A 15444-nucleotide genomic window follows, 5' to 3' on the forward strand; every position below is an offset into this window, starting at 1 on the left:
ACACTCGGCTTTTCATTTTGTTTTAGTTTTTCTTGTCAGGTCTCTCTGTTCAGCCCTGACTGTTGTGAAACTTGCTCTGTAGACCAGGCTGGCCTGGAACTCACAGCCATCTGCCTGCCTCTGCCTCCCAAGTGCTGGGATTATAGGCATGTGCCACCACGCCTGGCATAACACTCAGCAGTTTTTTATATGGGTTTTGAGGGTCAAGCATTTTATACCTGAGCTGTCTCCCCAGCCATTTCTGTTGTACAGCCCAGGTCACTTCTTTCTTTTTGTGTATTAAGTCATCGATCCACAGAGAGTGGGCTCTAGCTGTTCAGGCCCCTCCTTAGTTCTCACAGGAGCAGCCAGCTGGCCCTGCGGGAAACCTGGGTGCCTTTCTCTCCAGTCTCCTTTAGTCCTGACGGCTTCCTTCAGCCTTCCGAGGAGCTGCCCTGGCTCTTGGAGGGCTCCGCACGCTCAACTTACATTTTCATCCTCTCAATAAAAACCTTGCCCTTAATTTGCCAACTTAAAAGGATGCCAGCAGCATGCGGGTGACACAGGGCACTCTGTTTTGAACAGTGCCCATCCCCTTGATGCCTACATCGTCAGCCTTGTAGATTGGCTATGTGTGGCCAAGAACAGCTCCCCGGTCCCAAAAGCCCTGTAAAACAGAGCAGGGCCTCTCTCTCCTCTTTCCCTGGTGTTTGCCATTTCCCTGAACTACTGGAAGGTCCGTTTGTTGTCTCACTTTGTAGCTGTTCTCAAACCTTGTTTGTCCCAAAGTCAGTCAGTCTGTCTGTCTGTCTGTCCCTAATCAGATCACTCCCCCATCCCCCCTTCTTGCCCCCCCCCCCCCCCCCCCGCTTCAGGTTGGAAAGAACCTGCTTTACCTGGCTGGGGTCTCCCTGTTCCTGCCATCATCACACACGCTCTGCAGGTGCTCTGTGTGCTCATCCACAGGTGCCTGGAACCTGGGGAGGGAAACCGCCATAGGCTGCTTGAGGGCAGCAGAGCCAACGTGGTGGGGAGCCTTTCTGGTGGCCTTAGTGATGAGGCCGCAACATGGGGCCTGGACCTTTCAGGTGGAGGTTCGGAAGTGGGAGCTAGTGCAGGGGCTCCCTATGGACTGGAAAGGCTGCTGTGGCCTGGGTATTGTGTGGTCTGACAGGTGGGCAGGGAGGCGTCCTGGAGAGCTGCCATCCCTATTGTGATAGAAATCGTTTACTATTAAAATATGGCTGTGAGGCATGTTGAGGGGCACAGTAGAGTTGACTCGGGAGATCCACTTGCCTCTGCCTCCTGGACTCTGGCATTAAAGGTGCACACTATATCAAGCCAAAAAGGACAAGAAAAGCCACCAAAACGAAGAAGACTAAGAGAAGAAATAGTCGAAGTACACAAAGAGAAAAGGCAAAGTGGAACACCAGCGTCCCATTGCAGAAGCGTTAAGAAGTCGGTCAAGACAGCAACTGTTTTTTAAAAAACACACCAAATCCTGAGCCAGAAGGTGTGAACTTACGGCTTGAGAGGAAGCAGTGGCTGAGCTGGAGACACCTCACCTCCTGAGACTAAGATGCAGGCAAGACAAGACTCTGCAAGCTTCCAAGAAAAGAAAGTGGGTCACAGTACATGGTGAGGAATCAAAGCCCAGGCAGCTCAGGGACAACCCTTGCACTGTAGGCAGTGGAGCTCGGCCTTCAAAGCATAGCCCCTCCAGTCTAGAGTTTTCAATCCAGAATTTAAGCATCCACAAAGGCGCACGTGGGAAGCAATGTGCTGGGAACAGTGTGTCACACCTCCCAGAAAACGACAGTACTTCAATTGGACCTATGGCCTCACTCATGCTAGGCATGAGTAGCTGAAATTACAGGCCTGCACCATCGTGTCTGCTATGATCCTATGATCATAGCATTTTGGTGCCTGAAAGGGCCTGGTCCAGACCTGGTTTGTCAATCATGAGCTCATGAAAGTTGCTGAGACCACAAAAGACTCAGAACATTCTCAAATCCCTCCTGCTTGGATGTCCTTGGGGATGGAGGGAGCCACCATGTACCTAGCAGCATCCTCAGTCTGCCCGGCTACCACTTTCTAGTTTTTTTGTTTTGCTTGAGACAAAGTCTGGCTGTGGGGTTGGGGCTAGCTTCAGGGTCACCGCAGCCCTTCTGCCTCAGCCTAGAGTGTATCCACACTTCTTAGGCAGACTTTTGCAGATTCTAATACTTGGTCTGCCAGAACCCACCAGCCTGGCTTGCTGGCTTCCCCACTGGCACCTTTCCTCACACATTCTCGCCTGGGCTCCAGTCGCTCCTTCACCCTGGCAATAGAGCGGATGTAGGGCGTGGTTTGCTTGGTGATGATGCTCAGGCAGGCATTCGCCTGCTTCAGCTGAAGAAGGTCGTGGAGCTGGGCTGTAAGGTCAAGGCCGGAGTGTTGGCTCCCAAGCCTGGTACCATGCAGTGACCCTGACTCCCAGTGACTTCTGTGCCCAAAAAGAGGAGCATGTGGTGTGGCCTTCCCCCTCAGTGGATCCTAATCTCAGGTGCAGGGGTGAGGCCAAGCCAGATGCTAGGCAAATGACCCTGCAGGGCACGCGCATGCGTGGTCAGTGGCTGACTGGCTCCCACCCCTGCTAGCATACGGATTACCACTGAGCAGCTACTGCCAGGCACATTCATAAATCTCCTGCTGGGTAGCTATGCGTTGGTAGGAGTCCTCCCAAATCTGAAAGAGAAGAGTAGCGTGCTGGTTGAGGTGGGAAAGGAGGATTTCACTGGTGGTGGTCGTCTCGGTTCGGAAGCCACATAACCATGCGCATTCCAGCCTGGGTTCACATTTTCCAGCGCAAAGCCTCTCGGCATAGACACCACAGCATGAGGGTCTGGCGGTGCCCACGCTAGGTACTCTCTCTCCTTCCGGCCTTGGGGTAGCCACGTGCTTTCTGTATCCAAAGATATGAGCACCTTGGGGGAGGTAACCTCCTGGAAGACTGCTCTCACGCCTTCCACCGAGGCATACTCAGAAGCGATCTGCATGTCCAACAGCAGGGACCTGTGCAGGATGTCCCCATGATCTCGGCCTTGATGAGTGAGTGGTGCTTGGTGAGGTCCGGGTGTAGCCCCTGCACCTGGCCCTTCAGCTGCTGCACTTCCACCTGCAGACGCTGGAGCAGAAGAGGATGAGCGAGGTGGGGAAGCTCGGCTGGAGCCTCCGGCGGAGGCGTGGCTTCCAACCAGCCAGATAACTGGCTCTTAGTGAGGAAGGGGTGGGGCCTCACAGCTCCGCGGGTGCCCAGCCCCGCTCACCAGATAGGAATCCTCTTAACCGCGCAGTGCTCTAGGAAGGGTGTGCCCTCGCCCTTCGCTAGGAGCACCTTCGTGCTAACGGAACGATGTGGCGAGGGTTTCAGGCTGAGTGACCCCGACATCTTTCCCACTGGGGAGGGAGAGCCGGGTGTTTTCAGCACCTTGGGGCTTGAGCCCCCTGTCAACCTACAGAGAAAGCACAGGGGAGAGAGTTGGTCTCTCCGTCCTCTAACCTCCTTGGCTGCCCAGGGAGCCACTGTCCCCTCAACCCAGCTACAACTCCTAGAAGCTCTCAAGGGCACCTGGCAAGGCCAAAGCAAAGGCAACCACGGAGTTTGTTGGTTTCTTTCTTTTTTCTTCTTTTTTTGTTTTATGTTTTGTTTTGTTTTCGAGACAGGGTTTCTCTGTGTAGCCTTTGCTGTCCTGAACTCACTTCGTAGATCACACTGGCCTTGAACTCAAAGGGATCCGCCTGTCTCTGCCTCCCGAGCACTGGGATTAAAGCTGTGTGCCACCACCGCACAGCTTTCTAAAAGCACCTCCCAACCGCCCTTGGATCTCCGTCCTCTGAGGAGGTGCGTTCACACAAAGTCTCACTCTCTTGGCGCTGGGCTGCCCTCCACATACCGACTTCACTACTTCTAATCCCTCCTAGGCTCTGGCTTTCAAGTGTGCCGGGAACTCTGATTCACAGTGACTCTGGAAAGCGTCCTGCCCAGCCTGCTGGAGGAGGATGTGGAGGGGGTAGGAGCGCCCAGTCTCTCAGCCATTCGTGGCCAAACTCCTGGCTTGCTCCTGTGCCAGCGTCCTCATGGGCTACTTCTGTCTCTCCCTACCTCTCACACTGTCGCCTGGCCCAGACAAACACCCTTGCGACTCAGCAGGGAAAGGTGGTGGTGAAGCCTTTCTCAACCGATCGGGTTGGGGCTCACGTGTTGGCGCCGCCCACGGTGGACACAGCGCGGCGGGGCCCCAGCAACAGCAGCGGCTCCAGGCAGCGCGCGAATTCTGTTCGGTGGTCGCTGGCGATCTGGAGCGGGGTTCGGGTTATGGGCAGCTCTCCCCTCTAGCCCTATGTCTCCCGACCTCCGTCTGTTCGCCCGTGCACCTTGCTGCTCTGCGCAGGTCTTAGGCAATGCGGCCGCGTGACAATGCCTTGCAATCTCTCCATTAGCTCCTGACAAGGGGGAAGGGCTCAGGAAGAGGGTGTGTGGCAAGGGGTGGCAGCCAGGGTGGGAGAGAGAAGTGGAGGACTTGAAGGCGCTGGGGCTAGTCTATCGGACATTTAACCTCCTCTCTCTAAGAGGCTCCAACCCTCCTCCTGGACTGGTCCAGACACAAGCACCACCCACATCCTTTGGAAGGGAGGTGGGGCTCCCTTAGACAGACACTGTGGAATAGAGGCTCACTGCCGTTTTAAAGGAATCACCTGGCCGGAAAAGGACCTTTAGTGGAAGGGAAGGGAAGCCCAGAGAAGCCCTGACCCCCAATCAGGCCTGCAGGTAACGTGAGACATGCACCCTCTATGCAGGGCAGGCTCTAGGTGGGGAGAGCAGAGAGGGGGTCCTGCAGGAGCTGTGGACACTCACATAACCCAGATCCAGAAACTCCTCTTTGCTGGCCAAGCTGAGGAAGGAAGAGCAGATGACCAAGTGAACCTGCAAGAGGGGGTGGGGCCGTGCTCAGTTCCTGGACCTGGTCTGGTGTCCAGTCGCACACACCCTCAACCTTACCTGTAGAGTGGGCAGCAAGCAGGCCAGATGGGCAAGCTGTTCCTTGAAGGCTTTGTCCTTCTCTTCATATCGGCTGCGGGAGGGGCAGGCTAGGCGGGTGGGCTCCAAGGGAGCAGGTGCCCGCCCCACCTGGCGGATCTGCCAATCTGCAACCCTGTCTCTTCCCGTGTGTGTGTGTGTGTGTGTGTGTGTGTGTGTGTGTGTGTGTAAATGTGGGCATGTTCGCTGTGTGTCTGTGTGGCAGAATGCATATGTATATTCATACCATGTATACATATACATATGGAGTTCAGAGGTCAATATCAGGTGTCTTCCTGGATAACCCACCACTTTTTTTTAAGGACAGCTGCTCCCTGTATGGTCCGTGAGCCCCTGGCTCCATCTTGTCTCTGCGTCTCTGGGGTTGGGATTATAGGTATGCCCACTGCATTTTTTTTTAAGATTTATTTATTACATTTACAGTATTTTGCCTGCATGTACTCCTGCCCTCCAGAAGGGGGCACCATATCTCATGATAGATGGTTGTGAGCCACCATATGGTTGCTGGGAATTGAACTCAGGACCTTTGGAAGAACAGACGGTGCTCTTGACCTCTGAGCCATCTCTCTAGCCCCCGCCCACTGCATTTTTTATTTATTTATTTTTTTAACTGGAGATGTGACTTGGGGTCCTTGTGTTTCTGTGGCTTTTACAGACTTTAATTTCCTCAATTCTGTTTTTTTGTTTTGTTTTGATTGTTGAAACAAGAGTCTCATGTGGCCCAGGCTAGTCTTGAACTTGCTGTGTAGCAGAAGCTGGCCTTGAACTCCTGATCCTCCTGCCTCTCCCTTCCAAGCCCTACAATTACAGGCAGGCACTGCCACAGCTTTGTAGTTGCTTCCCTGTTTCTCCCTCCTTCACTGTGAACACCCTGCCCACACTTAGTGGCAGCCACCTGTGTGTCTTGTTCCCTGGGTGACTCAGAGCCAGTCCAGCCACGGCTCAGGCTCAGAGGTCAAGGGTAAGAGGCAGGGTGGGCGTTTCCATCACTCACCTCTGCACGGTCTGCAGCAGCAGTGCTTTCTTCTTTGCCAGTCTGTCCTGGGAGAGACAGCCCACCTCGGGACTGCATACATGGCTCTGCCATCTCCTACCACAATGCCTTGGGGCACAGGCACAGGCAGCATGCTTAGCACAGAGCCCCGCCATGTGGCCAAAGGCCTTCTTCCTCCTTCCTGCATGGCGCTGCCTAAGAGCCTAGGTGTTGGCACCTTAAGTGTCACCTCTCCGGTGCAGCCTTCTCCTCAACCTTGCCACCAGCACTAACACCAGACTAGGGTAGCCTCTAGCAACCTTCTGGAACTCTCCGGGCAACTGTGATTAATTCCTAGAAGGGACTATGACTTAATACCTAACTGTAAACTTCATGAGGGTACCTGGGAAGTTACTGACCCCACCCCTCACCTGCATGCTCCCAAAGAGGGCGTGGATTACCGCCTCCTCCTCAGCTGCACTGTGCCTCACCTCCTCCACCATATCCTGTAGCAGCGCGATGGCCTCTTTCGTGGCTGTCTGCAAGGCCTTCACTGCCTGGGCATAGCAGGGTCTCAACCCCATATTCACACAACCCCCCCTCCCCCATCCCGTTTTCACCAGCACCGCCTGCTCCAGCCGCTCGCAACCTTGCACATAAGCTGACTCTAGGTCCACACCGTGGGCTCGGCTCTCCCTGCCTAGAGGCAGTTGATTAGACCCGCTCCATCCATGCCCCACCCACTCCCTGCCTGCTCCCTCTACCCACCCCTGCATATCCTGAAAGCAGCGGATGCACAGCAGCCACTTGTCGGTGGAAAACATGATGTAGGACTCTGAATGCAGCGCTAGGGGGTGGGGCTGGGGGTAGGGTGGGCAGTGAGGAGAGCCAGGAGAGCCAGGAGACATGCTCGCCTGGTCCCCCACCCCTGGGCAAGGGTGCGCGCCTCACTCACTACTCTTCTGGATCACATCCCGGCTGCGAAAGCCCAGGGATACAATGTCATGGTGCGCGAACATGCGCGCGCGCGGTGTGTCTCTTCGCGGCAGCGCGCGCACAGGGGCTGCCCGCTGGTGTTGCAGAAGTACGTGGTCTCTGCGTCCTGGGGACCGAGAAGAGCTGACTCAGGCTGCCCTCTCCGTGGGCCAGAGTTGTAAAACTTAACTGAACCCAGTAATAGGACCACGGTCACCGTGAGTCATTGAGTGCATCGGTCAGTTCTAGCCCAGGCAGAAGGGTGCAGCTAAAAACGCAGCGCCTACCTGCAGTCCCCAGTAGCCGAACTTCAACCTTTTAAAAATCACGTTTAGTGGTTCACTTGTGTATGCGGGTGAGTGCCCAAGTGCCACAGCGTGCAAGTGGACATTGCGTCTCTCCTTCCACCTGTGGGTTCTGGGCATCAAACTGATGTCTTGCGGGCTTGGCAGCAAGTGCTCTCACCTGCTGGGCCACCCCCCTGACCCTCTCCACTGGGTTCTGATGCGTCCAGATTAAGATGAGGGCACTGGAGGCTAGACACACAGATGGCTCAGCAGGTAAGAGCACTGGCCGCTCTTCCAGAGGACCTGGGTTTGCTTCGGGGTGCTCACAACTGTGTAACTCCCACCCTAGAGGATCCAGGGTCGTCTTCTGGCCTCTGAGGTTGGTGCACAGACATACAGGCAGGCAAAACACCCATACACATAAAAGAATAAAGAAGACGAGGGGTGAAAAAAGTCGAGGACACTGAGGCAAGTGGGTGTAGGGAGGGCGAGAGGCTTAGAAAGACAGTTCTCAGAAACAGGAGGCAGAACCGATTGATGTAAAGCCTTTGAGGACAGCGCACAAACATATCAGGCCCCCCTTGGCACTCTGACTAAGGTACCCGCGCTGGTGTAAGACTGGCCAGGCCCCAGGCGTCGGCACCCCAGGCAGGCTCATCTGGTCATCTTCCTTTCCCAGCTAGCAAACTAGGCCAAGTCACTGGTCCTGCCTTATCAGCCTCCCCAGCCCCAGCAAACTCCATCGTCCCAACAAGAGCCAGCTGCGTGTGGAGGCTGCCACCTCAGCGTCTGGCAGCAAGGCTCATGGTGGTACAGGAGCCAGGGACAGTAAGAGAAGGCAGTGGCGAGGAGACGGCCCCTGTCCCTGTCCCACCGCTCAGATCTCCTTGGCCGTCTGAGGTGACAACTCAGTGAGCAAAGGACATGCTGCCAGGGGCAGCCCCAAGGCTATGAGTCCAGAGGTTGGGGTACAGTGACCATAGCCATGGCTGTGATCCATCAAACCCTGGTCTTCCAGAAAAGGAGCCGACACTCATAACCCCAGAGCCATCACTCCAGCCCTGAGGCCTCTCACTCTTTGCACTGGCAGTCAAGGCCATTTCCTCAGAGACCCCAACTCCAGCCTGCCTGTTGTCTGTACTTCTGGGTGAAGGTTTCTCATCTCTTGCTGGGCATGCTGTAAGTGTTGGGGACCATGGACTCTGGCATCCATGCCTTCTGCTCCCTCACCTGCTTGCTGCATTGCAGGTCACAGTTGGCCCAGCGCACGGCTTCCACGCCATCCCCAGAGCTATCCACGAGGAACTGCAGCAGGCGGGTCCACTGGTGGGAGGCCACTGGGACCCCTCACCAGCGTCTGGTGCCTGCAGAAAAGCTGCAGCCAAGATCTGGACACCCTTGCAGAAAATCTCTCCCCTCTCCCCTTCACATTCCAGGCAGGAGCTAAAAATAGCAGCAGCAGGGTGGGGTCTGCTATAAATACAGCTGTCAGCTTGTCCTGAGGGCCCTACCCTTCCCAGTGTGTGTGTGTAAGCCTGCCATATTATAGTGAGAAATGCTGTGCCACCCTAGTGGACCCTCTCATTTCATTGGGACATTCTGAGCTAATTTAGTGAAGGTGTTGACCTAGGATTTCTGGGATACATCCCTTCCAAAGGAGTTACTGGGAGTGCCCCCAGCTTCTCCTCCAGCCCTGCCCTAGCATACTGACCCTGGGAAGCTTGTGTTAACTGCCTCAGTCAGACTTGACTAGGCTACAGGGGATTGGAGCTGTTCTGGGAATTCTGTTTATATATTATTTATTTATTTAGGGTTTTTCGAGACAGGATTTTTCTGTGTAGCTTTGGCTGTCCTGGACTAACTTTGTAGACCAGGTGGCCTCGAATTCACAGCGATCTTCCTGCCTCCCAAATGCTGGGATTAAAGGCGTGAGCCACCACTGCCCAGCTCGGGAATTCCGTTTATGACAGCTGACTGTTCCCGCCTTTTTGCCTAGGCTTGGAACCTCACCATCTATACATAGGCTCTCCACTAGGACCAGGGCCAACTTCACCCTCTGTGGGTTTGGGGCACTTACTGGCACAGTGGACAGGACAGGCGGCCATCAGTGGCCCGGCCACGCAGGCAGCCAGCACAGAAGTCGTGGAAACAGTCCAGCAGGCATGGCTGCTTGTACTGTGCGTGGCACAGCAGACACACAAGTGGATGGCCACTCCCAGCATCCAGGCCACCTGGGCCCTCTAGAGGTGCAAAAATTGCTCCAGACATTGCCGTAGCAGGAGTGGCTGAGATTCCTGGGGTCTGGGTCACCTCCCTCCGATCTGGCTCTCCTAGACACGACATAGCCAATGGCTTTGGGATGTTGAAATGCGAAGCCCATAGTACCCCAGCAGGGACAGCTGGGGCAGGACTGGTTGGAGACGGCCCCCAGCCACTGGTCACCTACCTCTGTCACAATCTTTTTGCTGTGGCTCTGCCTGGGAGTGGTTGGCCTGAGAAGGTCAGATTGCCAGGCTGGGAAGTGCTTCCTTCCTTCGTCACTTCTCCCACCTCCTCTCATCCCCACACTTTGCAATTCTCCGCCCTGTGTCCTTTGAGTGACCTAGAGTAAGGCTGGTCCTTCCCCCAAAGTCCTGCTGTTTTGCAGAGGCAGGTCCTGGACCAAACTGGTGCTGGTCTGCAGTCTCTGCCCAGACACAGTGAGGAACTCAGTGCATTGGGGGTGGGGATGGGGTGGGGGTGGGGGACACAGAGGGACAGGGCTAAGTCCCTGCTAAGCTGGAACTCACTGGCTAAGGACATGAGAAGGAACAGTGGGTCTTCACAGCCCCATTCCCTCCCACGGCCAGCGGGGGGTGGGGTGGGGTGGGGGGGCACTTCAGGTCTCAGGCTGGGGTGAGGGCACGCTTTGGGGTCCTAGGCCTGCCTAAGTTGGTTGTGGTACTCAGTCAAGTTACTGACTTCTCTGAGCTTTCTCCATGGGATGGGGTGAGTTGTGTACGGATCAATACTTGCAAAAAGCCCCATGCGCAAAGAGATGTGGGTTTGGGTGGGAGGTGGGGACCAAAGGATTTCTCTGGTCTGGCTTTGTCCGTCCAATGGTCTCTGTCCTGGGTGCCTGCCCTTCCTAGGCAAATGTTCTCTCTCAGCTTTCAGCTTCCTCTACTCCCTTTTACCTAAATTCCTTGAAAATGGGCTGGAGAGACAGAAATGGCTCAGAGGTGAAGAGCACTGGATTTGATTCCCAACAACCACATGGTGGCTCACGACCAGCTACACTGGGATCTGATGTCTGTTTCTAGGATGCAGACACACATGATGGATCATTCATATTTGTAAACTATTTCCTTTGTTTGTTTGTTTTTCGAGACAGGGTTTCTCTGTGTAGCCTTGGCTGCTGTGGACTCATTTTGTAGACCAGGCTGGGCCTTGAACTCACAAAAAACCCACCTGCCTCCCTGAGTAGCCTTGGCTAGTTTGATCCTGATACTAATCTTAGTTTAAAAAAAAAAGTTACCTCCAATAAGTGGTAGAGCCTGGTACAAGGAAGAAGGGAGGGAAGGAGGGAGGGAGGGAGGGAGGGAGAGAGAGAGAGAGAGAGATGGAGAGACATCACAGACTGCCCCCCCCCAAGCTCTGCATACAGAGGGAGGGAGCAGGTGGTAACTGCAGGGGCCTCAGTCCTGGTTAGGTGGTGATGAGAAGGGTCCAGGGGGAAGGATGGGTTGGAGTTCTTGTGGGGGGAGGGGAAGGGAGGCCTGCAGGGTGAATGATGTCATCTTCCCCAGGGTTAGGGGCTGGTGACTCCTCTTCTAAAGCTGGGATGTGGCTGTTGACAGAAGGAAAGTGTTATCAAAGGCTGGAGGGTCTGCCGATTCTCCTTGGAAAGGTTGTTGGCAAGTGTGCCAAGTTCTAGTCAGGAGACTCCGCACGGCGACTGCAGCAGGGTTCAGTCCTCCCAGTGTTCCAGTGAACGGGGAAGCTGGACACGAGGTCAGTTTGGGTTGGTGAGATGGCTCAGAGGGTAAGGGTGCTTGCTGCAAGGCTGATGACCTGAGTTCACACACACACACACACACACACACACACACACACACACACACACACAATTATTATCATTTTTACTTGCAAAGGAGCTGGAGAGATGGCTCAGTGGTTAAGTGATTGCTGCTCTTCCAGAGGACTCAAGTTCGGTTCCCAGCACCTATCTCAGGTGGCTCATAAATGAACTGAAAGTCAGATCTAGGGGATTCAACACCTTCTAAGAGCACACACACAGACCACTCTTCATACACATCATTTATTTTTTGGTTTTTCAAGACAAGGTTTCTCTGTATAGCCTTGGCTGCCCTGGACTCACTCTGTAGACCAGGCTGGCCTCGAACTCGCCCCCCTGTGTGCTGGGATTAAAGGCGTGCACCACCATCACTGGACAGCATTAGCTGGGCGCGGTGGCGCACACCTGACGGGTGATGGGTTAGAAGGGTATAGAAATGTTGCCCTTTAAGCTGATTGGCTGGGGGACCAAGGCTACATGTGGGGGCGAATTTTTTGTTTGTTCTGGTCACTGTGACCTGTAGCTTTCATTGGTTGGCCCCCGGGTGCAAGCTCCGGGAGGAACAGTTACTAGCTGTATGTTTGTGGCTCTCCCTGACTCCTAGTGGGGGTGGGGGGCAAGTTCTCAGGCCCTGAACACAAAATTGCCTTGGTTTGGTCCCTACAAAAGGACTCTGACTTGCCGGACGTGGTGGCGCATGCCTTTAATCCCAGCACTCGGGAGGCAGAGGCAGGCAAATCACTATGAGTTCGAGGCCAGCCTGGTTTACAATGTGAGTCCAGGATAGCCAAGGCTACACAGAGAAACCCTGTCTCGAAGAAAAAAAAAAGACTCCGACTTGCTCTCCTCAAGCTGCTTTTGGCCTCTGTATCTCTCCCTCTTGAGCCACTCTCTCTCCTGCAGTTAGGTTAGATTCCAGGGAAAAACAAGATTGATAACCATCTTTATGGTAGGGGGCCAAAAGTATCCCCCAAGCCACGGTGAGCCTTGAGGGACAGATACTCAACTCCTGATGATGCCAGGACTCTGGAGCAGAGGTCTTCTCACTGCTCCAGTGGTTGCTTCCTTCAAGCGGTGACAGGCCTGGTGCTGGTCCGCTCTCTTTTTTTTTTTTTTTTCTGGTTTTTCGAGACAGGGTCTCTCTGTGTAGCCTTGGCTGTCCTGGACTCACTTTGTAGACCAGGCTGGCCTCGAACTCACAGTGATCCACCAGCCTCTGCCTCCCAAGTGCTGGGATTAAAGGCGTGTGCCACCACGCCCGGCTCTGGTCCGCTCTCTTGCTTCACGTTGAAATTTCCTAAATGGGCCTGTGTTAATTCTTGTTTTCTCTCAGACCAGCTAGCCCTCAATTTGTAGCAATTCTTCTGCCTCAGCCTCATCAGGGCTTTGATTACAGGTGTAAACAAACCACCACCCATGCCCAGCTTTTATCTGTGTGGTATTTTTGTTTCGTTTTGTTTTTGTTTGTTTGCTTTTTTGTTTCTGTTTTTCGAGACAGGGTTTCTCTGTGTAGCCTTGGCTGTCCTGGACTCATTTCGTAGACCAGGCTGGCCTGGAACTCACAGTGATCCGCCTGCCTCTGCCTCCTGAGTGCTGGGATTAAAGGCGAGCGCCACCACGGCTGGCTAGTCTGTGGTTTTCACCACCACCACCACCACCTCCCAAAAAAAAGAAAAAAAAGAAAAAGAAAAAGATAAAAAGGATTGTTTAATTTTTTTTCTTCTCTCAAGATGGCCTGACTGCCTGAGTTTGATCCCAGGACTCACATTTGGGGGTGAGAATGTCAAAGATTGCCCTCTACCTCCACTCGGGGCGGGTGGTATGCCTCCCCCCCCCATCAAAAAGTATCAAATAGTGTTTAAAGGGCTTTTTCAGGGGAGCCAGGTGGCTCAGAGCCGAACCTCACTGCATGACTTCTTGGGAAGGAGCAGACCAACTCCCTGGGCTGAGTTCATGACTATTCTGGAACATGTGCAGCCGGCTAGCCACAGGCTGAGCATGCGCTATAGTCCCTTTAGAGCTGAGACTCAGACATCTGTTGTTATAAAGAAAGTAAGTCCCTAATGTTCCATTACACCACTAAAGACTCAGGAGCCAGATGCCGAGGTGAAAATGTGCTAGCTCAGAGAGGCAGGGAAAGCACCCTTCCCACTCTGCCACTGTCCCAGAAGGAAAAAGCCCTTCCTTTTTCCACGAGCTCTCTCTCTCTTGTTTAGAGATTTATTTATTATGTATACAGTGCTCCGCCTGCATGTACACCTGCAGGCCAGAAGAGGGTATTAGATCACATTACAGGTGGTTGTAAGCCACCATGTGGTTACTGGGAATTGAACTCGGAACCTTAGGAAGAGCAGAAGGTGCTCTTAACCTCTAAGCCACCTCTCCAGCCCCACAAACAGTGCTCTTAACTGCTGAGCCATCTCTCCAACCTCTCCACATAGCCTTAAACACCCCTCAACTCAATGTCCTTTATGTGTTTACTCATTTTTTTTCTTTTTTTGGTTTTTCTTTTCTTTTTTCTTTTGGTTTATTTTTTGAGACAGGGTTTCTCTGTAGCCTTGGCTGTCCTGGACTCATTTTGTAGACCTCGAACTCACAGCGATCCACCTGCCTCTGCCTCCTTAGTGCTGGGGTTGAAGGCGTGCACCACCACACTTGGCCCATGTTTACTTACGGTCACTCCCTGTCAACTGGTTGCTTGTCCTGCCTCTTGACCTATGGTTGGCTTTATTTAGCTTACAGTACGTGTGCGTGTTAAGGCTGAGCCACACCATGATTGGAAACAGGCTTTTCCAGTCCACAATCTCAGGGCTCACAGTGTGATCAAATATCCTGCAACAGACGTCTGAGGAGGGATGCTGTTTATCTGTGGGCTCTGAGGGTAAAAGAAATGCAGGGACAAAATTGATGCCATGTTCTATATATAATGTATATTCTACGCCTAATGCCGTGGTCTGAGAGTTTGGCCTCCAAGTGACCCCACTGGTTCCTGCATTTTAGGAATGATCGGCCATAAACGGTGCCTGCCAGCACTCTCCAGAAACTCCTTCAGAACAATTAGATACAATTAACAGCCAATGATCCTCTGAGGTAAAACAACTTCCCTTGAGATCCAGCCTCCACCCAACCTGCCTGAAGGTTGACATTCCTGAGACTCACGACTCCCCCCCCCCCACCCCTGCTTATGGTTTTTTCCTTACTTCCCTGTGACCCCCAACCCTAATTACAGTTTTCCGTTATAAACCCATTACCCTGGAAGCTCCGGTATCACTCTCCTATCCTGCTGCGTCAGGAAGGACTGTGATCCGAAGCTCTGAGCCCCTAATACAGGAGGCTGTGTCTATTGCATCGGTATCGGGTCCTGGTGGTCTTTTTTTTTGGGGGGGGTGTCTCGAGATCTGGGTAATCTCTGCATAACAGAAAGAGCTGTTTCTCCGAGTATTGGAATAACTGTGACTACCACCCGCTGCTTCTGGAATGTTCCAACTGCCACTGACAGAATGAAGCAAGAGTAGGTAGTGCCAACTGGACAAAAGGGAAGCAAAACGACTTCTTTTTAAAAATTATTTTTTTTTCAAAGACACTTCTTATAGGACTTAGCTGGGGGGTGGCTGCCTAAGCAGAAAGGTCTACATCATCGCAAAGCCAAGAACAGCAGGCTGCCGGCGAGTACGTTGTTTCATGCCTGTAATCTCAGAATCTGGAAGAATGAGGCAGGAGGATTGCTTGTCTAAGGCGAGCTTCGAGTACATAGTGATGATCTGCAGGACAGCCTGGCCTACAGAACGATACAGAGTAAGGCACTGTCTCCACCACACCAAACCAAGCATTAAAGAAAGCAGCAGGCGGCCGACTGCTGACGAAGCGGAATAGAAACTGACTCAGAACCTGACCAATCAGCTTGGCGTGTTTCCTCCAAAGCCTGTAAGACAAGGCGGGGCTTTTACAGAATCCAGGTAACAGAACTGACGTGCGACCGCAGTTCAGGTCCTGGAAGCTATCTCCCTACGAACGCTAGGGCGCCTGTCAAGGAGCTGTCCATCTAGGGAAGGGAACCCTCACAAGGCACGTGTGGCTGAACCGGACCCTGCAT

At 53.5% G+C, this 15444-nt stretch overlaps 1 protein-coding gene across 1 annotated transcript; it reads right to left on the bottom strand.

The window, feature by feature from the left end:
- Positions 1 to 853: 853 nt before the first annotated feature.
- On the bottom strand, positions 854 to 9562 carry RNF207 (ring finger protein 207; the record flags this gene model as incomplete). The annotated part of the gene is given in 20 exon segments (XM_084786889.1): positions 854 to 956; positions 2276 to 2393; positions 2655 to 2706; positions 2961 to 3052; positions 3055 to 3145; positions 3288 to 3304; positions 3307 to 3473; positions 4220 to 4317; positions 4396 to 4464; positions 4877 to 4945; positions 5021 to 5093; positions 6054 to 6100; positions 6464 to 6589; positions 6653 to 6728; positions 6801 to 6879; positions 6988 to 7060; positions 7063 to 7134; positions 8525 to 8611; positions 8613 to 8658; positions 9372 to 9562. Coding segments are annotated over 20 exon segments (1728 nt in total). The 3' UTR covers positions 854 to 871.
- Between the last annotated feature and the right edge of the window lie 5882 nt (positions 9563 to 15444).

The sequence above is a fragment of the Acomys minous genome, assembly GCF_964271855.1.
Source record: "Acomys minous genome assembly, chromosome: 6".
In the NCBI taxonomy this organism is placed as follows: Eukaryota; Metazoa; Chordata; class Mammalia; order Rodentia; family Muridae; genus Acomys; species Acomys minous.